The sequence below is a fragment of the Sus scrofa genome, chromosome 1 (assembly GCF_000003025.6).
Source record: "Sus scrofa isolate TJ Tabasco breed Duroc chromosome 1, Sscrofa11.1, whole genome shotgun sequence".
In the NCBI taxonomy this organism is placed as follows: Eukaryota; Metazoa; Chordata; class Mammalia; order Artiodactyla; family Suidae; genus Sus; species Sus scrofa.
In genome coordinates, this window is record NC_010443.5 from 271,100,151 (window position 1) to 271,124,723 (window position 24,573).

Sequence of the window (24,573 nt, forward strand, 5' to 3'; positions counted from 1 at the left end):
GGGGGGGCACCCAGAAGCCCATGATCCCCGCACTTGAAGCTGGCACTGTCCATCCTTCTACGAGATCTCTGAGTTAAGTTCTGGCACCTGGCCTGACCCTGGTTTCAGAAGACCCTGAGTCAGAACAGGGCTGAAGGGCCTCGTTAGGGTTTCCAGTGCTCTCGGGCAGACCAGGATGTGGCCATGCAGTGCCCCACCTCCACGGCTGGTCCCCCCCTCAGTGAGGGGAAGGAGAGGAAGAGGGGGGCTTAGTAATTCGAGCCCTTCAAGAAGGTTCCAGAGGAATCCTCTAGCCTTGCCCCCGGCCGCAACTTTACAGGCAACTCAGAGGGAAGGTGCAGGCCCCTCCCCGCTGAATCTTACTGGGGCAGCAACCGGCTTCAGAGGGCAAGAGGAGCCAGGGGCTGTGGGTAGGGGGTTCAGCTCAGTCTAGTCTCACCTTTTAAGGAGGATGTTGAGGGCAAGGGGGTAGGAGAATGAGGGCTTAAATGCTCGTGGCAAAGAGGCAGCACCACGGTTAGGCCAGGAGCTGAGAAATAAGTTGCCTTTTGATCCCCATCTGCTTGAAACCTGCCTGTGCTTCCATTTGCCTTCACACCATTCATTCATTCCGTCTTCATTCCGTCTTTGTTCACTCAGTCATTGAACAGGTATTTATTGACAACCTATTATAAGCTTTAAGTCCCTCCACTTTGTCCTGACCTGTGCTGTGTCCACTGTCTCTCTGATTGATCACTCTGTTTCCAAGTCACCCAAAACCTTGAGCTTAGAGATTAGACCGGGGTCACCTGTATTTTGTTTTGTTTTTGTTTTTTATGGATTAGGGTTTTAGAGCCCTGATCCACCCTGCAGTGTGGCTGGGCCAGGCCTCTCAGGTCACAGGTGAGAAAACTGGGGTGGTCCACAGGGATTCAGTGCCTTGCCCAGCGTCAGGGGTTTCTCTGCAGATAGAAGATCTCATGTTCCGATGGCCTGGCCATGCCTCATCTCTGCCCTGGGCCTCCTCAGTCAGCGAAGAAAACAGGGGAAGGGAGGGGCAGTCTCCTAGGTCAACCCTTGAGGGAGGCCCTGGGCCAGGACTCAGCCTGCCCAGTGCCTCGGAGGCAGCATCAGGGTTTGGGTAAGGGCTAGGGACTGCATCTGCTGTTCTGCTTTCCTTAGAGCTTCTTGGTTGCCCACCTCTCAGAACTCAAACAGGAGAGTGCCCCCATCTTGGCTAAGCAGGGACCCCCGCCTTGACCCCACTTGTATTCTGGAGTCCCTTCCCCTGCTCGCTCAGGACTTGGATGCGCTCATGCTTTGAACATATTTATTAAGTACCTATTACAAGCCAAGAGCTAAGAACCCAGGAGTGAAATGGACAGACTCATGGAATTTAGAGCCTCGTGGGGACGTTGGACCCAGGCGACGATGAGTGAGATGAGGGGTAGGAAAGAGGAGGAGATGGGGTGACTGCCTTGCAATCGTGGCCACCTAACTGGGCCCAAGGCTGGGCAAGAGTCTTGGGGAAGCCTGCGAAAAACCTTAAGTGGAAAGGTCTGGGGCTGTTGGGAGTTGGAGCCCGTGTGAGCTCCCCGTGGCTCCTTTAATCCATAATCAAGGGCCCGAGGAGCTGACTTTACAGCAGCGAGAGGGAGTGGAGTGGGTGGGGGTGGGAAGAGAACCAGATGGATTAATTTGCTGGTCTCAACCAGTTCAGAAACAAGATTATTTGGCCGTGACGGGCTGATCTTCAGCCTAAGTAAGCTACTTCAGATGCGTAAGCCTAGTTGAATTTTAAACCCCAGCAAAACATTCCTCCCTGTAAATGTAAAATCTCACCCAACTCGATCCCCTGCCTTCCTCTCCCTCCCACCTTAGATGAGCAACTGCCTGTTTCCACCCCTTCCCACTGCCTCTCCTCTCTGGGACTGGCTGACACCTTAGAAAGGTTAACGCCTTCTTTGACTGCCCATCATAGTGTATCTGTGCCACTCAGCACAGAACCAACTAGGCTTATCTCAGCGGGTTCCCAGGTTTACAAGACTGCAGGAAACCTCCTAAGGAGAGGAGAGCAGGTGGGCATGTCCCCAGCTGCTAGAAAGGGTGGGAAAGCGTCCTCATTGGATAGGGAGTGTCCTGGGAAACCCCCTCGGTTCCTTCACGTGTCTTGGAACTCAGCTCCTGGGTCTCAAGAGTGGTCCCTGGAAAGGGTGTGTGTGTGTGTGTGTGTGTGTGTGTGTGTGTGTGTGTGTGTGTGTGTGTGTGTGTGTGTGTGTGTGTGTGTGTGTGTGTGTGTGTGTGTGTGTGTGTGTGTGTGTGTGTGTGTGTGTGTGTGTGTGTGTGTGTGTGTGTGTGTGTGTGTGTGTGTGTGTGTGTGTGTGTGTGTGTGTGTGTGTGTGTATTTCAGGTTGTGGCCATTAGCTCTAGGACTCTTATTTTTCTGGCCATGGGCTCAGCTTCTTAGAAGTTCCGCTGTTTCCTCTCTGAAAGACCAAATCTAACTAATATAACCAGCAACTTGGGGGCTGCCAATATGGCTTCACCCCTGCCATTGGAAAGGAGGGAGTGTATGGGGCAAATTCAGGTGGATGCAGTATGTGTGTATGTATGCATGTGAGTGTGTGCGGTACCAGATATCTCTACAGAATGGAAATAAAACAAACTTATCAACGTCTTGATTGGTGTATTTTGGGGGTGGTTCTGGGCCTTAGTAAACTGAGAAGCACTAGCTGATATAGTGACAGACTAAAAGAATGTGTCCTGTGTGCCAGGTGCTGTTAAACGTTGAACTTCCTTTGCTTCTCATAGCAACCCCATGAGTAAGGTTCCATTATGTCATTTTTGTTTGAGAAATGAGAAGCAGGCTTGGAGCAGATGAGGAGTCTGCTGAAAACCAAGCAGTGACAGAATACGTACCCCTCCCCCCATCTTCCCGGGAGCTGATCACAGCCTCCAAGCTAAGAATCTCTGTCCTAGAGCATTTACAGTTCCACTGCAAAAATCTCTACGTAGGACTGTGTCATAGTCAGCAATCAGTATATTCAGACAAGCCGAACTCTAATCCTGCCTTCACCACTTGAGGGGCACTGGGGAATTTTCTTAACTCCTCTGTGCTTCCAGTCACCTCAATCAATTAAATGGCAGTGACAACCCCTAGGTGACTACTGAAGAGTAAACAACACATCTAAAGTGTTTTGTGGGAGTTCCCGTTGTGGCACAGCGGAAATAAATCTGGCTAGTATCCAGGACCATGCGGGTTCCATCCCTGGCCTGGCTCGGTGGGGTCGGGGATCTCGCGTTGCTGTGGCCTGCTGTGTAGGCTGCCCGTTGTAGCTCTAATTAGACCCCTAGCCTGGGAACTTCCATATGCCACACAGGCGGGGCCTAAAAACCATAAATTAAATAGTGTTTTGCCCAGTTTTTGGGCCCTTGCACCGGAAACGATTACCTTGAAAGGCGTAAACAAAGCTAATCACTGGTGCCCTCTAATCTCCCCTTTCAGCCATTAGACACAGAAGAGTCTCGCTGGCGACACCCACCTCACCAACTTCCCGCACTTTTCCCTCCACTCTCCCGGCCTCCAAAGCCCTTCTCAGGAGCTGCCCCTTGGAAGTATTTGTCAAGTTCCTAACTTCTCTACAATTGGAGCTATTAATAACCACCTACATCCACAGATTACAGTGTCGTTTCCATTAAACGAGCGTGGAGGCCCTGCAGGTGCACCGCTCAAAGAACGAAAGCGAAACCGCGCCACCTGCTAAAGCGGCTGCTGCAACCGGACCTCCCGCGCGCAGGCGCCCCAGCTCCCGGGCCACGCCCCCTACTCGGTCCAAGCCAGCCAATGGGAGGCGGCGGCCAGGAGGGCTCAAGACTTCAGAAGGGCCCTCAGCCTCCCTTCACAGGTCCGCGGACCGAGGAGCTTGACGTCACCAATGCGCGCCGGAAGTACGTAATCTGCGGAGCGCTGCTCAACCTGAAGAAAGGAAGTTGGCCTGGAAGCGCCTGGGTAGTGTTGGCGAGGCCCCGGGCAGCCGCGGTGGCTGCTTTGACCAGTTGAGAGCGGCGAGATGGGAGACGAGATGGACGCCGTGATCCCCGAGCGGGAGATGAAGGTCAGACACTGGCCGGGGCCTCCCCCCCTTTCTTAGTTCAGGTGTTGCCTGCGAGACGCGAGTGTCGGCTGCCCCGCCCCCCGCCTGCAGCTCGAACTGTTTGCCGGGCTCACGGTTCTCACCAACGCGTCCTGGAGAGCTCTGCCGTGCCGCCGGCGTAAAAGCCCCACTGAATGCAGTTTTGCCGCCCTAGTTGGTCTTGTCTGAGCTTCTTGAGTTATCCTAACTACGCTTTTTTTTTTGGCCGCGCTCGCGGCTTGCGGAAGTTTTTGGTCCAGGGATCGAACCCGAGCTGCTGCAGTGACAACTCTGGATCCTTTAACCGCTAGACCACAAGGGAACTCTTCTCCTACCTACTCTAATGTGGTGGTCGGAGTAGTGGTCATAACCACTGTGTATCGAGCGTTTGCTTTATGCCAGGCACTGATAATTATCACAGCAACTTACGAAGTGCTTGTTAATATAGAGTAGCAAGTTGAGGCTCAGAAAGTAACTTGCCCAAAGCCTCATTTGACAAGCGTGCAGAAATTTAGGTGTTTGTCGTTAGTGTTTTCAAGACCCTCTCTCAGGTGCCAGTACTTCTGTAAGGTGGTCCAGGCTTGCCCGTTCATCACTGAACCTTGTAAGAGCTTTAGTTAACTGGAACTGGAGGACTCTTTTGGTCCTGGAAATCAACCTGAAGTCAGAACACTTGAGCGGGCCAGCTGAGCCAAATGATGAGAGGGAATTCACAAGAAAACAGGACTGTGTTGTAGGAAGACTTTAGGTATCTGAACAACTAATCACTGAAGTGCATTTAAAGCGTAGTAATCCATACCATGTTTAGAGCTGTGATGCTCTCTTTCTCCTTGAGAATCACTGCCCTGGATGAGCCACCCAGTGAGTGTGCCATGTTCCTCAGATATGCTGGGGCAGAAGGATGAAGAGGTTTAAGAACAACCACCTTCCTGGGTTACTGGTTACAAGACCCAAGTAGGGGAGTTCCCGTCGGGGCCCAGTGGAAACAAATCCGATTAGGAACCATGAGGTTTCGGGTTTGATCCCTGGACTCACTTAGTGAGTTAAGGATCCGGCGTTGCTGTAACTGTGGTGTAGGCCAGCAGCTGTAGCCCCGATTGGACCCATAGCCTGGGAACCACCATATGCCACGAGTGCAGCCCTTAGAAGACAAAAGATAAAAGACAAAAACAAACCAAAAAGCCAAAACAAGACCCAGGTAGGATATTTGGGATTATCAGGATGAGAATTAACAAAAAGATTCACAATTTTGTGGTCTCACTTGGAAAGCCATGTGGATTTCTGATCCCTATACTTGGTTGAAATTAAGAAGAGTACTTCAAGAGTTCCCATCGTGGTGCAGGGGAAACCCGACTAGGAACCATGAGGTTGTGGGTTTGACCCCTGGCCTCGCTCAGTGGGTTCAGGATCTCGGCGTTGCCGGTGACTGTGGTATAGGTCACAGACACGGCTTGGATCTGGCGTTGCTGTGGCTGTGGTGTAGGCCGGCAGCTGTAGCTCTGAATCAACCCCTAGCCTGGGAACCTCCATATGCCTCAGGTGAGACCCTAAAAAGAAAGAAAGGCTGTCTTCACTTTTATACTTTTTGGAGTGTAAGCAAAAGAAGATTCACACTCTTTTCACTAAAACCTTCACTTAAAGCTGGATTAGAATTGAAGAAAGAAAAAAATAAAAACCGATATAGTATAACTTAATTATTGGCAAGCTTATATGGAACGCTTTTTACCAAGAGATGGTACATACTGAAAATTCTTTGAAAACAGATTGATAAAATCATGGGAGACTAGATGAGTCAGGCATTGACAGGAGGTTGAGGAAGGCTACCAGGCCCTGAGGCACTAAGGAGCATGAAAATGGAAGGAAGGGAAAACCAGAAGTGAGTAGGTGGGGGGTGGAGGTGGCGCTGGACGTGGCAGGGGTGATGGCGTAGTTGTGCAAAGGAAGCAGTGTTGTCAGGTGGCGCTTCAGCTTGGGCGGGTCAAGCCAAGCTGCTTACTGCCTGTGGCCGGGGTTCGGGCTTGGTTTTGGAGGGTCCTCATGGCATCTGGGCGTGTTGGGCCTCAACACCAAGGGTTTGACTGCACACATCCCCATCTGTGACGGGAGTTTTGTTTAGCAGGCATCTGATGCAGGTAAACCAGTTCTTGGGAGTTTGTTACCCTTCAGTGGTCACCTCCATGTATATTTGTTGAGTACTATACTGGTAATTTGAGTTTACAGGGTAGGAGGTCCTGTCATGGCTCAGCAGTTAACAAACCTGACTGGCATCCATGCGGACGCAGGTTCGAACCCTGGCCTTGTTCAGTGGGTTGAGGATCTGGCGTTGCCGTGAACTGTGGTGAAGGTCTCAGATGCGGCTCGGATCCTGTGTTGCTGTGGCTCAAGTGTAGGCCGGCGGCTACAGCTCTCATTAGACCCCTAGCCTGGGAACCTCCGTATTTTGTGGATACAGCCCTAGAAAAGACAAAAAGACAAATAAATAAGCTAGGAATTCAGAAAAGGGAAAGATCAGTGTTCACTGGGTTAGTCAAGAAAAGCTTCATGAGTTTTTAAAAATTTATTTTATTCAATAAATACTAATAAGCACTATGCCAGGTACCACAATGTCATAGGAAGATTAAAAACGCGCAGAGTTCCCTCATGGCTCAGTGGGTTAAGGATCCTGCAGTGGCTCAGGTCCCTGCTGTGGTGTGGGTTTGATCCCTGGCCTAGGAACTTCCACATGCTGCAGGCATGGCCCAAAGAAGACTGAGCTACACAGTACTTAGCCTCAGGGTAACATGTATTTTGTCGTACTGGAATATAGTGACAGGTGATTTAATTTCCTATTTACTTGAATTGATCTTGTTTTGACCCCTCACCACAGGATTTTCAGTTTAGAGCACTGAAGAAGGTGAGAATCTTTGACTCCCCTGAGGAGCTGCCGAAGGAACGCTCAAGTCTACTTGCCGTGTCCAACAAGTATGGCCTGGTCTTTGCCGGTGGAGCCAGTGGGTTGCAGATTTTTCCTACCAAAAATCTTCTTATTCAGAATAAACCTGGCGATGATCCCAATAAGATAGGTAAGTTACTTAATTTATGGTGCATTGTAAAGAGAGGAGTCGTGCAGTGCTAATGCCATTTGCTTCCGAAGAAGTCATCCTCCCAGTACAATTAAAACTGCTGTTAGTCCTGAGATTGACCCCCAGGAAGAGTAAGTTCTGGGTAGGCTGCTGGAAGCTTTTCTGGGAGTTCCGTTTGATTCTTCGTGTATCTCTTTTGATGAGTTGTTCCTTGCTTTTAGTTTTTGCTCAGTTGAACTTGCTCCGGCTTTCTCCCGGAAGAGTTGTGTTGCATGGCTTTTTAGTTGTCATAGGAGCACCATCCAAACAAATGGGAATATGTACTATTTGGAGTGTTGTTACAGAAATTCAGCATGGGACACTATTTTCTTTTTCTTTTTTTGCTTTTTACACTCGCAGCATGTGGAGGTTCCCAGGCTAGGGGTTGAATCAGAGCTGCAGCTGCCAGCCTACACCATGGCCATAGACGGCCAGATCTGAGTTGAGTCTGCGACCTACACCATAGCTCACGGCAACACCGGATCCCTGGCCCACTGAACAGTGCCAGGGATCGAACCCACATCCTCATGGATGCTAGTCAGGTTCATTTCCGCTGAGCCATGATGGGAACTCCAGGACACTATTTTCAACAAGGAGCACAGCCACTGCGAGTTTCCCCAGGTCTTAAGAGGAAGAATCCTAGAATACTTAAAGCATCATTGTACATCTGCAGGACAGCCATGATTTATCTGCACAGCTGGGTATCAGGGTGTGTGCATATGTTTGTGTAGATGCTAAAGTTATTTTACGTCAACTTGAATAGAGGGCTTGTGGCTTATGCTTAGAACACTCCATCTTCTGCTTTGTGGGTTATTTTGTCTTCATAGTTGATAAAGTTCAGAGCCTGCTGGTTCCTATGAAATTCCCGATACATCACCTGGCCCTAAGCTGCGATAACCTCACGCTTTCCGTGTGCATGATGTCCAGTGAATATGGCTCCATTATTGCTTTTTTTGATGTTCGCACCTTTTCAAATGAGGTAAGCTGCTGGCAAACTGTAGGGACCTGGTACTGAATCAGAATCTACAAGTTCTGGGTTGACCTTTGAATCTTTTTCTAGATTAAAGTACGGGTTTTTAAAAGGTCCTTAATTATAGAATCACAGATCTTAGAGATAAAAGTGACCTCAAGAAATTATTTCGGGGGAGTTCCTGTTGTGTGGCTCACCGGGTCATGAACCCGACGAGTATCCATGAGGATGTGGGTTTGATCCCTAGCCTTGCTCAGTGGGTTCAGGATCCGGTGTTGCTGCGGCATAGGCCAGGAGCTGTAGCTCCGATTGGACCCCTAACATGGGAACTTTCATGTGCCGTGGGGTGACCTTAAAAAAAAAATAAAATTCAAGGACCCAATACTGTTAATAAGCAGAGCCCAAGAGTTCCCTGGTGGCACAACAGGTTAAAGATCTGGCATTGTTGCTGTAGCAGCTTGGGTCACTGCTGTGGCTCAGGATCAATCCCTCACCCAAGAACTTGCACAACCAAAAAAAAGAAAAGCCCAGATTTTAGTCTAGTATATACTCTTTATTGTTCTACATGTGTGTATTCCCCTGTTGAGTCTCTCCAAGTATGCTGGAATAATTGCCGTTTTCAAAGTTGTATTAAAATTGTAACAAACACGTTGTGCAGGGCTAAGTATTCTTGTCATGGAGCAGAGTGAACTATAATTGGAGAAAACTTGTGTATTCAATGTTTTTTTTTTTGACTGTTAAATGTCTGTTTATTTTTGTTTCTGGGCATTTGTTTTAAAAGGCTAAGCAGCAGAAACGTCCGTTTGCCTATCACAAGCTCTCGAAAGATGCAGGAGGCATGGTGATTGACATGAAGTGGAACCCTACCGTCGCCTCCATGGTGGCAGTTTGTCTGGCCGATGGCAGCATTGCTGTCCTGCAAGTCACAGAAACCGTGAAAGTGTGTGCCACTCTTCCCTCCACAGTAGGAGTAACATCTGGTGGGTAATGAAGTCTTCTGCTCTGTAACGTGTGGTAGTGGTCATCTATTTAAAAACTAGTTACTGGGGAGTTCCCACTGTGGCTCAGTGGGAACGAAGGCAGCTAGTGTCCATGAGGATGCAGGTTCGACCCCTGGCTCCGCTTTGTGGGTTAAGGATCCGGCGTTGCCGCAAGCTCCGGTGTGGGTCCGGCTTTGGCTCTAGTGTAGGCTGGCACCTGTAGCTCTGATTTGAGCACTAATCTGGGAACTTCCATATGCTGCGGGCAGGGCTGGGAAAAAAAAAAAAAAAAGCGAAAATAAATAATAAGAAAAACAATATTTTATCTTTGTGTGTGTGTGTGTGCGTGCGCTTTTTAGGGCTGCCCCTGCCCTGGCATATGGAGGTTCCTAGGCGAGAGGTCGAATCGGAACTGTAGCCCCTGGCCTGCACCATAGCCACAGCAACATCAGATCCGGGCTGCGTCTTTGACCTACACCACAGCTTACGGCAATGACAGATCCTTAACCCACTGAGCGAGGCCAGGGATTGAACCTGTGTCCTCATGGATGCTAGTCAGATTCGTTTCCAGTGAGCCGCAATAGGAACTCCATCAAAACAAAAAGAGGTGATAGTCCTTTAAAAAAAATTAATTTCTGGGAAAAAAAACCTCAAGTGGGTTTGTTTTGTTGTTTTTGGTAGAAGTGGAGAGAATGTTTCTTATTTTTGTAGTTACTGTCCTTGAAGCGAGACAGCATATGTGATTTAGCTTGAATGTACTTGGGTTTTCTGGAGAAAAAAATATTGTGGTAGAGCTGGTTTAGAACTGTGCTGTTAAGAATAACTGTTTTTCTCTTAAAGAGTCATATTTTGTACCTTCAGGGAAAAAGCATCAGAAAGTACCACGTAGGAGCAAGAGAATGATTTCTTGATGTCGGAAAATCTTCTCTTCTCGTTTTTTCTAGAGTTTTCTGCACTTTACAGTTTTCGGGGCCATGCTGCCCTGAAAAGGCGCTTTTAGCAGCTGATTCAGTGGCCCAGACATAACTCACAATTAGCTTGTGTTGTCAAAATGATTTTCCTTTTTTCACTTCGCCAAGTAAGGGTGATCCCACGGTTTTCCCTGACGTGACAGAGGAACAAGAATTGGTTTTGCTCCATGTTCTTCGGTTTTTAGTGGGTGGCTTCTCTTCTTTCCTCAGTGTGCTGGAGCCCCAAAGGAAAGCAGCTGGCAGTGGGCAAACAGAATGGGACCGTGGTCCAGTATCTTCCTGTAAGTCTTGCCTTGGATTTCAGAACTTTTCCACTCAAGTTACTCACTGTTTTGAGGGTGGTTTGGGAGTATCTTTGCTGTTTTCTTCTGTTAAAATATAGTTTACGCTCATCGCATCAAATTTATCAGTTCACAAGTGAATGCAGGAAAGAGTTGCTTGTCCACTCTGTCGTCTTCTCCCTGTGTCCTTCCAGAAATAATGCTCATGAATATTCTTCAGTATAAATTGACTTAGAATCCATACATGTCCGGGCAAGCCTGGATGGCAAGGAGAGGTTCACAGGCAATGCCAAGGCCTTGCTGTTGTGCCTTCCTCCTGTTCTCTGCGGGGCTGCAGAGTGGTGGATGTGGTGGCATAGGTTCGGGGTTAAGGTTTTGTTTCTTCTTATCATAAACAAACATTACGTGGGAGTTCCCATTGTGGCTCAGTGGTTGACGAACCCGACTAGTATCCATGAGGGTACGGGTTTGATCCCTGGCCTTGCTTAGTGGGTTAAGGATTTAGCGGTGCCATGAGCTGTGGTGTAGGTCACAGACATGGCTCGGATCCCGTGTTGCCGTGGCTGTGGTGTAGGCCGGCAGCTACAGCTCCAATTTGACCCCTAGCCTGGGAACCTCCATATGCCGTCGGTGCAGCCCTAAAAAGACGAAAGACCAAAAAAAAAAAGTTACGTGAAATTTAGTAAATATCCACATATCTTTTTAGGGCATTAGTCTATAGAACGATGATAGAGGTAACAAGTTCTCCTGCGGCACAGCAGGTTAAGGATCTGTTGTTGCTGCAGCTGTGGCACAGGTGGCAGCTGTGGTGTAGGTTCAATCCCTAGCCTGGCAACTTCGACATGCTTTGAGTGCGGCCAGAAAAAAAAAGAGATAATACAATTGGTTTAATTTTATTGTCCCCCCCCCGCCCCCGCTTTTTAACATAATAGTATACTTGGGTCTTTTTCCAAGTCATCACTCGAGAGCTGCTTCATTCTCTTGAGCGGCTGTGTAGTAGTCCACTGTGTGACTGTACCACGGTGTACCTTTCTCCTGCGTAACTGATGGGTGTCCGTATCCGTATGAGTGGTTTTGCTGCTGTCAACGGTATTGCGTTGAGCAGCCTTGTTCCCATGAGCGTTTCTGCGGGGCAGGGTCCTGAAAGGAGGCCTCCACTCCTCCCTGTGTTCATTCTCTCCTGGCTGGGGAGATGAGGTTAGGTGGCCGGGAGGGGAACATGTGGGATTGGACAGTTTCCTTGTTTTGGGGCCTGTTTCATTTGACACTTTTTTTTTTAATCCCAAATCTATTTCAGACTTTGCAGGAAAAAAAAGTCATCCCTTGTCCACCGTTTTATGTGTCAGATCATCCTGTCCGAGGTAAGGCGTCTGCTTTTCTTGCTGGCCTGATGTCTGATGAGGGGCTGTCTGTGTTGCAGAGATTTGCGATCAGGTGATGTACCTGCTCCCTGTTCAGAGCAGTGTCGGTGCCTCCTGCAGGGAAACTCCTGATTGCAGTCAGCTAATTAAGTCGTTGTGGCAGTAATCCTCTGGTAGCACTTTCGTCTCTCGGTGTTAAATGGATCTTGATTTTTTTTCATTAGAATTCTTCATAATTTGCCTTAATTAGAATCCACAAGGAAAAAAAATTCCATTTGGGGATGAATTTGGGCTTCTGCGTCTTTGTGAGTTATATTTGGTCAATGAAATCCGGACCTTTGTTAAAACTATCGTGGTTGGATTTTTTTTTTTTTTAATCCATGAGATACTAGTTTTATAACACACAGGGCTTGTTCCAAACGCGAGATGCCTCATGCGGACGTGTGTCTTTCAGTTCTGGATGTGCTGTGGATCGGCACCTATGAATTCACAGTGGTCTATGCCGCTGCGGACGGGACCTTGGAAACGTCTCCAGATGTGGTGATGGCTCTGCTTCCGGTATGTGTAGGAAAGGGATGCTTTTGTTCTTTGAAGGTTGCAGAAGTCGTCTAATAAAGCTGGAGGCTTAGGCTTCCGTCGGCTTTTGTCACTGTCAGTGGTGGTGCAACTTGAGGTGTAGGATTTTAATGTTGCAGCATGGACCTGGGGACCAAAATTTTGGTGTCTGCTTAGAGCCTGTTCTACTGTGGAATCACAAGGTGAAAAAAATCATAAATGTTACTTTGGCTTAAGTGGTAAACCATGAGTCATGGTAAATGTTAACCTGATAAGGACATTTTAGAAAAGCAGGAATATGTCTTGATTTTTAAAATTCGTTTCTTTATTTCTTTATCAGCTATATATCGAACGCCTGCCCAGTGTTTGTTTTGTTTTTTTTTTTTTTTGGTCTTTTTGCCATTTCTTGGGCCACTCTCGAGGCATATGGAGGTTCCCAGGCTAGGGGTCTAATAGGAGCTATAGCCACCAGCCTACACCAGAGCCACAGCAATGTGGGATCCAAGCCACGTCTGCGACCTACACCACAGCTCACGGCAAGGCTGGATCCTTAACCCACTGAGCAGGTGTCCTCATGGATGCTAGTCAGGTTCATGAACCACTGAGCCACGACGGGAACTCCAGCATGTGCTTTTTTGATAGGCTTTTGAAAACATTGCCAAAGTATCTTTTTGAAAAGTTGGATCAGTTTATATTCCTACCGACAGTAGGACTAGCAGCCAGAGATGTGTGTCAGTATGCAGTGGTTCAGGGTTCCCGTTGTGGTGCAGTGGAAATGAATCTGACGAGTATCCATGAGGATGCGGGTGTGATCCCTGGCCTCGCTCAGCAGGTTGGTGACCCGGCGTTGCTGTGGCTGTGATGTAGGTGTGCAGCTGTAGCTCCAGTTTGACCCCTAACCTGGGAACTTCCATGTGCCTTGGGTTTCGCCCTAAAAAGCAAAAAAAAAAAAAAAACAGAAAAAAACAGTGGTTTCATTTTTTAATCTTTGCCAGTTTGGTATGAGGAAAAAAGTAGCTTTTTTTAAATTAAGTCTTTTGGGTTCCTCCTGACAGTGGGCTGAATTTTCAAAATGTTTTTGAAAATGCCTCATTTCAAGATATCACTTAAGATTTTCTGATCCCAGCGGTAATATTAGCACTAGCATTTATTGCCTGCTGCTTATATTCCATGTACTAGGCAAGAAGCCTCATCGTTACCCTTTTATGTTACACATATAACAGCCTTAGATAGGTATTTTTTGGTCCATCATACATGTGGGAAACATCAGAGAGTTGAGTTATCTGTCGGTGTTTGAGTGACAGAAAAGTCTGAAGGTGGTTGGGTCATTGGCCACTGTTTCTACCCATGCTGCTGCTCAGTGCTGCCTTTACATTATGTCTGTAGATTTGGACGTAGATTTTGAGTGAATTTTCTCATAAACTTAATTTATCTTTTGAGATCATCCTTAAGTGTGTAGAATTGAGGAAAAGTCGCCCATGAGATTTTTTTTTTTTTTTTTCTCCTTCTGTTCACTGTAGAAAAAAGAAGAAAAGCACCCAGAGGTGTTCGTGAACTTCATGGAGCCCTGCTACGGCAGCTGCACAGAGAGGCAGCATCACTACTACCTGAACTACGTGGAGGAATGGTGAGCCGGGCCCAGGGAGGGCCCTGCGGCCCTCGCCGTCCAGTTACACCCGAGTCACTGGGTCCTGCCTGTTCTGTTTTGTTTCCCCTCTTAGAAGAAAATAGAGGCTGGAGATACCCGGAACATATTTTCAGCTGATGCTAGATCATGCCTCTCTGACTGTTACCACTGTTTCCCCAGTCCTGAATTATTTAGCTCGAATACATGCTAAACTTAAAAATCCCATCTTTTAGTAACTCTGGTGATGACTTGAGAAAATACTGATTTTTAAGGGACATACTGAAAGTTTCTGTCTGAGCAGAAGTGCCCCTTTGAAAGATAGGTCACTTGAAGCAAAGCTTTTGTTCCTCAAACTAGATTTTTTTCTCTACACGGCGGTATATTTATTGGGAATTTGGACTTGTGTCTCTCCTTCCCTTGTTTTAAATACATAGGCAGTTGGCTGAGTCTCCAGGGCTTTAGCCTCTGAGCTAAGAAATAAAGCTTTACATCTAAAAACCTCTTACCTTTTTAGAGTTCCCGTCGTGGCTCAGTGGTAACACATCTGACTAGCATCCACGAGGACGCAGGTGCAATCCCTGGCCTCACTCCGTGGGTTTAGGATCCAGTGTTGCCGTGAGCTGTGGTGCAGGTCACAGACATGGCTTGGATCCGGTGTTGTGTGGCTGTGGTGTAGGCTGGCAACTGCAGCTCCAATTCGACCCCAGCCTGGGAACCTCCCTATGCCACAGATGTGGTCCTAAAAAGACAAATAAATAAAATCTTCTCACCGTTCTTAAATAGTGTGGAAAACCTAGCCTTTCTCCTTGACATGTCAAGGAGATCCCGGTAGACTTTACCACTGACTCAAGTCAGGCTACGGCTGTTGCTTTCCCAATGTAATGGTCTTCCGGTTTTCTTCTTTGAAGGGATTTAGTGCTGGCAGCATCTGCGTCTTCGATAGAAGTTAGTATCCTTGCTCGACAGAGCGGCCAGGTAAGTGTCTCTTGTCGCTTTTACGTGGTGCTTTTCTGAGAAAGGTCTTGGAGGGAATTAACTATGAGCTTAAAATTAAGATAAGTTTCTGGATGAGAGTGAAGCTTAAGTGGCCAAGAGCCTTGGCCCAGCAGGCTTAGATGTTGCGTTGGACAAACGTGGCAGCACGCATGCCAGCATTGGCCTGCGGGAGGCACGTCCCTGACGTGGGGGAGGGTTACTCTGTTCCGTTGAACCATCTCCGTTGTCTTCCTCTTGCTTGACCCTGCCTCCTCTCTCCAGTTGACTGTAATCCATCCTTGACTCTGGAAGGAGAAACATGCAAACCAAACCAAACTGTAGCTTGTTAGAAATACTTTCTGTTGGACCTTGAGGAACAGCCAGACAGCAGAAAGTACCTGTGGATAAGCTCCCATTTCCCTTCTTCCACCTTGTCCTCCTGGCAGCCAGAGGGAAGCCGTCCTGCACTGTGGCAGATGATCCATGACAGGAAAGGAAACTTTTGTTTCTCTTTTTCTTACTATTTTTTTTTTTTTTTTTCTGTTGGCTGCCCAGTGGCATATGGAGTTCCCAGGCCAGGGATCAGATCTGAGCCACAGTTGCGACCTACGCCACGCCACAGCTGCAGCGGCAGTGCCAGATCCTTTAACCCATTGTGCTGGGCTGGGGATTGAACCTACCTCCTGGCACTGTAGAGACACTGCTGATCCCATTGTACTACAGTGGGAACTCCTCTCTCTTTTTTAAATTACATAATCAGTAAAGGCCAGTTAGTGGTTGTATTAAATTTGGCTAAACATTAAGAATAAACATTTTTGGGAGGTCTCTGGTGGTCTACTGGTTAGGACTCTGTGCTTTTACTGCTACAGCCCAGGTTCAGTCCCTGGTTTAGGAACTGAAATCCCACATTAAGCTGCTGCATGCCAGGGCCAAAAAAAAACCAAAAAAAAAAAAAAACCAACACTTTTTTTCAGAAGCCACAAAACATTTTGAAAAATTCATCATACCAAGTCAAATGTAGAATGACATTGCATAGTTTGTGACATTGCGATAAAGCTAGGTAATGATACAATTTCAATCAATCAAAACTGTGAATACTGGAACATACAGAACAGCCCCCCCCCAAAAAATAACTGTCTGAAGTAACTCAGGTCAAAGAGAAGCTCTCTAAGTAGGTTGCAGACTACTTGGAGATAATGGCAGAGACAAACATCAAAACATTTGCAGCTGGAGTTCCCTAGTGGCCTAGTGGTTAAGGATTTGGTGTTGTCACTGCTGTGGCTCGGGTCTGGGATCTTCCACATGCTGTGACCCAAAAATAAATAAGATGAAATTGAAAAAAAAAAAATATGAAGTTGTATTTAAAAACAAAAGAGAATGGGAGTTCCCTTCATGGCTCAGTGGTTAACGAACCTGACTAGTATCCATGAGGATACAGGTTTGATCCCTGGTCTCGCTCAGTGGGTTAAGGATCTGACGTTGCCGTGAGCTGTGGTGTAGGTTGAATATGCAGCTAGGATCCACATTGCTGTGAGCTGTGGTGTAGGCCAGCGGCCACAGCTCCGATTTGCCCCCTTGCCTGGGAACCTCCATATGCCATGGGTGCGGCCCTAGAAAGACAAAAAAATAAAATATGAGCCAAATTTCAGTGCCTCTTCTGCATTTTGTAAAGGATTGTAAGAAAGAAATGTGGAGCACTTTGTAGGTTAGTTACATATTATACTAATCAAAAGCAAGTAGATCAGAAGTCTACTAATTTTTAAGATTTTTTTTTTTTTGCTGCTGTGGAAACCAGGAGAATGGCCTGAAGTGTCGTTCGCTTCTGCATATTAAAATGATAAACTATTTTTCTGCTACTGTCTTGGTGTTGGTCGGCATGATCGAGTTCTGCCTCTTGCAGGGGGAGCAGCGGTTTCTGTGCTGATTCTGGGCCTGGCCCACAACTCCGTGGGCATCCTCTGTGTGCCTTTCCCTTTGTCACCTGGATGCAGAGTTTGTTAAGGACCAAAGTAATGGCTATGGAGCCGCAGACGAGGAGCCTGGATACTGAAGCAAAGCTTGTAGGACAGCCGCTCGACCAACTTGAACACCCAAACTCCAAAACCTAATGTTGGGCTAGTACGTCTTTGGATGTGTATTCGTTACAGGGCCTTGGTATACCCTAAACAGTGAACTAGGCAAGAAGAAACAAACTAGGCGTTACCGTCGTGGCTCAGCGCAAGTGAATCTGGCTAGTACCCATGAGGGCGCAGGTTCGGTCCCTAGCCTCACTCCGTGGGTTAAGGATCCAGTGTTGCCACGAGCTGTGGTGTAGGTTGCAGACACAGCTTGGATCCCATGTTGCTGGGCTGTGGTAGAGGCCAGCAGCTGCAACTCCAGTTCGACCCCTAGCCTGGGAACCTCCGTATGCCACGTGTGCGGCCCTAAAAAGCCAAAACAAAGATAAATAACGTGGATATTCAAATTAAATACCACTACGTTCAATAAGGTGCTAAGCCAAAGAACCATGTGCGGTGAGAGTGGAGTTTGTTCTAGGGGTATTTTTCTGTCCTAAATGTAAATGTCTTAAGTGGCAGCTCCTCTTAAATTTTTAAGTGGCATCTTAAACTAATAATGTCCATAACTAAACTCTTATTTTTCTCCCAATACCTGTTTTCCCCTTCTTTGTAGGTTAACCTCCATCCCTCAGTTACTCGACCAGCAATTTACGGTGTCATTCCTGACCCTGTTTCTCTCGCCTCTCCCATCTGTCAAGTGCTTACGTCTGGTCTCCTTGCAAAGTGCATCTGATAGGAATTCTGGCCATGTCTCACAACTCTTCAGCCAGAAACTTTTCTTTTAAAGGTTTTGAGTTTAAAAATGTGCATGCATCTCATGCACAGATACATAGGCCTCTTCAGTCATTCAGCCTTCGTCCTTCCTTCTCTGGGCGGCAGGGTCGCCCACCTGAAGCGCACAGCTCTCCGGGTCACGGGCCAGAGTTCCGCAGTCTGTTTTGCTGCTCTTGGGTTAACTGCAGGAGCAGTTTCCCGGTAACACATTTTTGCCTTCATTTCTGGCGCCGTCACGGTGTGCTTGCTGTGTCTCTGGGTCTTGACGAACATCCTCGCACCCAGCTTGCCCTCCGCACACCTTCTCCCCTCCCACCTTCAAGCCGCTGTCATCTCTGTCTTGCCCTTTGCGCGATCAAAGCTGATATTGTTTGCATTCTGTAGTGATCATCAAGCCTTCTTTATTTTGTCTGTAGATTGTTTTTCAAAGTTGGAATCAGTTTTGTTTGTTATTATGAACGTGACTCTTATTCACTGCATAGCTATGTTCCCTTTCCTGAACAGTTTTTTGTTTGGGTTTCTCATTGAGCAGTCTCCTTCTTTGATTCATGCTGCCTGGTTTTGGTCAGTATTAAAAATTAGAGGAAGTGTCCATGATTTTTAAAAATCAGGACTCACTTGTTGCAAGGAACAGATCCCGCTCAAGCAGGCTTGAGCAAAAGAGGAGTTTATTGAAAAGATGTGTTTTCCCAAGAAGTCTAATGGCCGGAAGATTGACCGGCGTGAGGAGCTGACGCTGGGGGCCAGGAAGACAAGGACTGAGGTTCCCTTCTGCCTCTGTGGACGAGTGAGCACGGGGCAGCTGGCCGGCTTCCTGAGCTGCTCTGCTCAGGGCCTCGGTAGAGATCACCTGGGGCTCCTGGTCCCCACCCCAGATTTCCAGGAGCAGGTGCAGCTTTTAGATTTGCCCAGGGTGCTTAGGCGTCTGCCTGGGTGTGGTGGATGATCGCCAGAGGGTGTTGCTAACAGTGCTCGTTTACTAAGAAGGCAGGGGCTCCGTTCGCCAGGAGCAGATAGGGAGGTTGACTCGGAGAAGGAACCCCTTGCGTGCTGGGGGACTCGCAGCTTTTAGACTGTCTTTCCAGATCTCCGAGTCTTGCTCAGCATGGGACTCTAAACCAAGTGGGTTGTCTTTTTTCTTCTCTCCTACTTGAATGATGGTGGGGAGAGCTCTCACCGACACAGCATTTTCTTCTACTCGTTCTTTTTTCCAGAGCAATTGGGAATCTTGGCTGCTAGAGGATTCGAGTCGAGCTGAGCTGCCTGTGACAGACAAGAGTGACGATTCCCTGCCCGTGGGCGTCGCCATAGATTTCACCACCCAAGTGGAAATCACTGTCAGTAAGTGCGGCCGCGGTCGTCCTCTTCCCGTCGCGGCGGCTGCTCCCGTCGGGAGTCTGCGCTTTCACGACGGAGTCTCTTCTGCCCTTCGCTTTTACCTTGGGGCACGTTTCTACTTGAAGAGGGAGCTGGAATGCATTGGGACAGCACTCAGCTAATTCGAATGGGTATTCAGTGATGCCTCCGAGGCCGGATACTGCCTGAGTGCGCGCGCACACAGGCGCTTTAGAATCTGGCCGAAACACGGAACGCCAGCTTTCCCAGCTTTGTTTCTTTGTCCCATCCGGTTCCCCAGTGCCTCCCAAGGGAAGAGCACCCTCGGCAGGTGCTGCACACCACTGTCTAGTTTGAAGGCTTCGATTAGAAATTGGAGGCCACGAGCACGGGCTTCCCCTGGGGCCTGTCTTTTCCCCTGCGGAGACCGGGCAGGGCTGTAGTCCCGCAAAATCGGAGCGTAAGAGAGGACATAGTCTCTGCTCTTGGTGGAGAGACGTCCTTGTCGGGCACCACGAAGTTCCGCCCCCTTTCCCCGGTCAGCCTCTTTGGTCGGATGCACTTGTTTCCCCTGGTTCTCTTGAAGGCCTAACTGGCAGAATGGCATGCTTACGGTTCAGCTGTGAATGCATGTGAAGTGGTTTGCCTTGCTTTGCTGTGTACTTCTGTGTGTTTTCCGAAGAGTCCAGCCTGTCATTTTTCACTAGCCGACTCGATTCCTGGAGACGCCTGTCTTGGTCAGGGGAATGTCAAACCTACCTCCCAACCCTGGATCGCACATAAACGTCAGGGCTTTGAGGGAGAGTCAGAGCCACCACTGGGCGCCGAGGGCTTCTGTGTAGGGCTGGCAGGCCTGGCGATCCGCGTGGCAGTAGCTCTTCTTTAAAGGGCTGTTGCGTGACAGCTGTTGAGATCTGACTCTCAGCAAACCAGCCGGAGCTGTCGTAGACCGGGAGTCCAGTCAAGCCCCTTGTGCCGAGGGCAGCCTTCTCCTTCTGGGCTTCCGCTGACTTGGCTCTTTTGTCACTTGGTTTTCTTTTCTGACAGATGACGAGAAGACTCTTCCCCCTGCTCCAGTTCTTATGCTGCTTTCGACAGATGGTGTGCTTTGTCCATTTTACATGATCAATCAAAATCCTGGCGTCAGGTCCCTCCTCAGGACACCAGAGCGGCTCTCGTTAGAAGGAGAGCGACAACCCAAGTCATCAGGTAGGTGCCGCCCCCCCATTCCCTGTGGGACGCCCCCGGCTGGTCCAGGAGGGTCTGCAGGGATGAGCACTGCAGGGACACACAGTGGTGGTCGCCATCACTCCGTACGGCTGTTGCCGCAGGACCCGTCTCTTCCTCCAACACAGGCGCGCTTGCCTGCTCTTGCTCCCAGGCTTTGCTCTCCAGCCTTTGCTTCAGAGAAGAAAAGAAAGCTCAGCCCAGTGGGTCCCCGCTAGGTAGTTTACTGATAATATCCTAGTTTAAGACCCTATATTCTGTGGTCTGAAATGCAACATGTTTAATCATGAGAGGGTGATTAAATCAAAGATTGTGCATCCGTAGAGTGAAATGCCAGGGACTGTGAAAAACCTTATGTTTACTGACAAGGAAAGAGCCAACGATACCATGAAAAAGCACTCTATGTTGTGTGAGTCCTTCTTTCTGAGAAAAATAGACACATAGAGAAAATACTTAAAATAAGAATAAAATCTGTGGCACTCTCTTGGGACACAGTGGGTTAAGGATCTGGTGTTGTCACTGCAGTGGCCTGTGTCACTGTCGTGGTGCGGGTTCAATCCCTGGCCCAGGAACTTCCATATGCTGTCTGTGTGGCCAACAAAAAAGATACTAAAATCTAAAAAGTGGCTATTGTTGGATGGTGGAAACTTTTCTCTTTGTTTACATTTATCTTTGATTTTTTTCCTTTCTTCCTCTTTGAAAATAGCACTTGAACTTTATTGGAGAAAAATTAGAAAATACAAAAAAAGGGAGTTCCTGTTGTGGTGCAGCAGAAACAGATCCAACCAGTAACCACGGGGTTGTGGGTTCAATCCCCGGTCTCGCTCAGTGGATTAAGGATCCGGCGTTGCGGTGAGCTGTGGTGTAGGTCACAGACGTGGTTGGTTCTGGCATTGCCGTGGCTCTGGCGTAGGCTGGCAGCTGTAGCTCTGATTCGACCCCTAGCCTGGGAACCTCTGTATGCCAAGGATGCAGCCCTACAAAGCAAAAAAAAAAAAAAACCAAAAAAAAGAAACAAAAACAACTTTAGAGCCTGTTGGTCATCAGGCAGTAGCCAGTCAGCATTTGGTACATGTTCTTCATGTGCATATTCTTCATTAGCTTTTTACAGTGACGACCCCTTGTGAAAATGAAATAAACGTGTTAAAAGGGTATTGGGTTTTCCCTTTTTTTTTTTTTTTTTTTTTTTTTGCCTTTTAGGGCAATACCTGTAGCATATGGAGGTTCCCAGGCTATGGGTGGAATCGAAACTGCAGCTGCCGGCCTACACCACAGCCGCAGCAACACTGGATCCTAAACCCACTGAGTGAAGCCAGGATCGAACCTGCATCCTCTTGGATACTAGTCCGGTGCATTACTGCTGAGCCACCATGGGAACTCCTAAAAGGGTATTGTTTCATTTTTCTTTTTAAAAAATACTGCTGAAGTATAGTTATGTGCTATTTTTCGTATTCTTTTGCGTTATGATTTATGGCAGGATGTGGTTGACTCTAGCTCCCTGTGCCATACAGTAGGACCTTGTTGTTTACTTGGTCTCTATGTAATAGCTCGCATCTGCTAACCCCGAACTCCCCATCCTTCCCTCCTGCATCGTCCTCGCCCTTGACAACCACAAGTCCGTGCTCTCTGCCTGTGAGCCTGTCTGTGTTTCACAGGTAGGTTAGATCCCACGTGTAAGGGATGGTCTTGTGGTATTTGTCTGACTTAGTACGATCGTCTTTAGGTCCATCCATGTTACTGCAGATGCTGTCATTTCATTCTTCCTGATGGTGAGTGGTAGTCCATGGTGTGTAGGTACCACGTCTTCATCCAGTCACCTGTTGATGGACGTTCAGGTTGTTTCCATGTCTTGACTGTTGTAAATAGTGGTGCTGTGAACATAGGGGTGCATGGAGCTTTTCGAACTCTGGTTTTGTTTGGCTATATGCCCAGGAGTGGGGTTGCCGGATCATATGGTAACTCTATCTTTAGTTTTTTGGGGAACTTGCCTACTGTTTTCCTAGTGGCTGTGCTAATTCCCATTCCCAGCAGTACTGTAGGAGGGCTCGAAAGGGCCTATTTTGGAATTTCACTAATATTCCTCTTTTTGAATTCTATGAGTATACAACTAGTAGTCTTTTTCTCTTCTAATATGGCTACAAAGGGTCATAGTGTAACCAGTTCTCTATCAAAGACCATCTGTTGAGCAGTGGGTTGGATATAGTTGAGACCCTTAGGAAATCTTTTCTCACTGCTTCCGACGCAGAGTAAGTTGTACATTGTAAACAGAGCCACTCGGGTATTTGGGCTCCTACCAGCTGGCAATGTGACCCCAAGGAGCATAGCAGGGGCCTTGCATGGACCGCATCCATGTCGTGTTGGGATATCTCATTTTCTGCAGTGTGTGTACTCTGAGTTACGTTTTTTTCTTTTTTTTTTTTGTCTTTTTTTTTTTTTTTTTTTTTTTGCCATTTCTTGGGCCGCTCCCGTGGCATATGGAGGTCCCAGGCTAGGGGTCTAATCGGAGCTGTAGCCGCCAGCCTGCGCCAGAGCCACAGCAACACTGGATCCGAGCCGTGTCTGCGACCTACACCACAGCTCACGGCAACGCCGGATCGTTAACCCACTGAGCAAGCGCAGGGACTGAACCCGAAACTTCATGGTTTCTAGTCGGATTTGTTAACCACTGTGCCACGACGGGAACTCCTCTCTCTTTTTTTCTTATGGCCGCACCCACAGCTTATAAACTTCCCAGGCCAGGGATGGACTCCGAGCTCCAGCTGCAACCGATGCCTCCGCTGCAATAATGCCGGATCCTTATGTTGTACCACAGCGGGAACTCCCATGTCTTTCCTGAGCCCCATGAACTCCACCTGCACTCAGTTGCCGGGTCTGCCTGTAACAAGCAGTGTACCCTGTGACGGTGGGGACATTGATTTCTGTGTGAGGGACTTTGCTTCTAGCCCCTATCCCCCAGGCACAAGCAAAGGCCGCTTTTTCTGCTTGCCCATCCTGGAGAAACGCCATGTTCCCTCGTGCTTATTAGTCCAGAGGCACTAGACATATGGGGGGGGGCAGGGAGAGGAGAGGCCCCCCCAGTTCACCAGCTCTGGCTGAGGCTGGGTCATGGGTTTGGAGGACATCAGCCTTTCTGGCCACCTCCACACCGTAGCTCCAAGGATGCTGGGCTGCATGATCAGATAGCAGCGTAATGGTTTTCACGTAGTTAGTTCCATTTTCAGGGGGGAGAATTCCTCTGATTTCTTTTGCATCCTCGTGGATACTAGTCAGATTCGTTTCCACTGAGCCTTGATGAACTCCAGAGTTTTTTAAATTTATATTTTAAGTGTTTTCCACATAAACTTTTTCTGTAGTTTTTACGATTTATTTAAGAGTTTATTTATTTATTTATTTTTTTGTCTTTTTCGGGCCACACTTGTGATATATGGAGGTTCCCAGGCTAGGGGTCGAGTGAGAGCTACAGCTGCCGGCCTACACTACAGCCACAGAAATGCCAGATCCGAGCCACATCTGCAACCTATACCACAGTTCTCGGCAATGCCAGATCCTTAACCCACTAAGCGAGGCCAGAGATTGAACCTTCATCCTAAGAGTGTTTAATATTCTGTTGAATATATCTTATCTTTTGGGTTGTATTAAATATCTTTTTTATTTTTTAGGTATTTTTCATAGGCTTTATTCTTAGAATTGGGATTATTGAGTCCATTTTTTTTTTGTTTTTTTGGTGGTTTTTGCTTTTTAGGGCTATACCCGCGATATGTGGAAGTTCCCAGGCTAGGGGTCGAATCAGAACTGTAGCTGCTGACCTGCGCCAGCAATAGCAACTTGGGATCTGAGCCGTGTCTACAACCTACACCACAGGTCATGGAACACTGGACCCCTGGCCCACTAAACAAGGCCAGGGATTGAACCCACATCCTCATGGATACTACTCGGATTCATTTCTGCTGCACTACTGTGGGAATTCCCAGGGTCCCACTTAAAATACATAAAAATACACATATTTTTGTTTGTTTTTTCATGGCCGCCCCCACGGCATATGGAAGTTCCCAGGCTAGAGGTCGAATGGGAGCTGTAGCCACTGGCCTACACCACAGCCACAGTAACACGGGATCTGAGCCACATCTGCAGCCTATATACCACAGCTCATGGCAATGCCATATTCTTAACCCACTGAACAAGGCCGGGGATTGAACCTGCATCCTCATGGATACTAGTCAGGTTTGTTAACCACTCGGCCACTTTGG

The 24,573-nt window shown here is 48.0% G+C and overlaps 1 protein-coding gene across 4 annotated transcripts in view; it reads left to right on the forward strand.

Moving 5' to 3' along the window:
• The window catches only part of NUP214 (nucleoporin 214), a 106,455-nt gene continuing 85,569 nt past the window's right edge, over positions 3,688 to 24,573 (forward strand). For all 4 annotated transcript variants that reach the window (XR_002337892.1, XR_002337898.1, XM_005660529.3 and 1 more), the window contains exons 1-11: positions 3,688 to 4,094; positions 6,979 to 7,174; positions 8,041 to 8,192; positions 8,965 to 9,163; positions 10,345 to 10,415; positions 11,713 to 11,776; positions 12,231 to 12,334; positions 13,852 to 13,958; positions 14,867 to 14,933; positions 18,979 to 19,105; positions 20,147 to 20,308. Coding sequence is in view for 2 of the 4 variants with exons in the window: in XM_005660529.3 (XP_005660586.1) it covers positions 4,050 to 4,094; positions 6,979 to 7,174; positions 8,041 to 8,192; positions 8,965 to 9,163; positions 10,345 to 10,415; positions 11,713 to 11,776; positions 12,231 to 12,334; positions 13,852 to 13,958; positions 14,867 to 14,933; positions 18,979 to 19,105; positions 20,147 to 20,308 (1,294 nt within the window). In the remaining 2 variants the exon portion in view is untranslated. The remainder of the gene's footprint in view (positions 4,095 to 6,978; positions 7,175 to 8,040; positions 8,193 to 8,964; positions 9,164 to 10,344; positions 10,416 to 11,712; positions 11,777 to 12,230; positions 12,335 to 13,851; positions 13,959 to 14,866; positions 14,934 to 18,978; positions 19,106 to 20,146; positions 20,309 to 24,573) is intronic.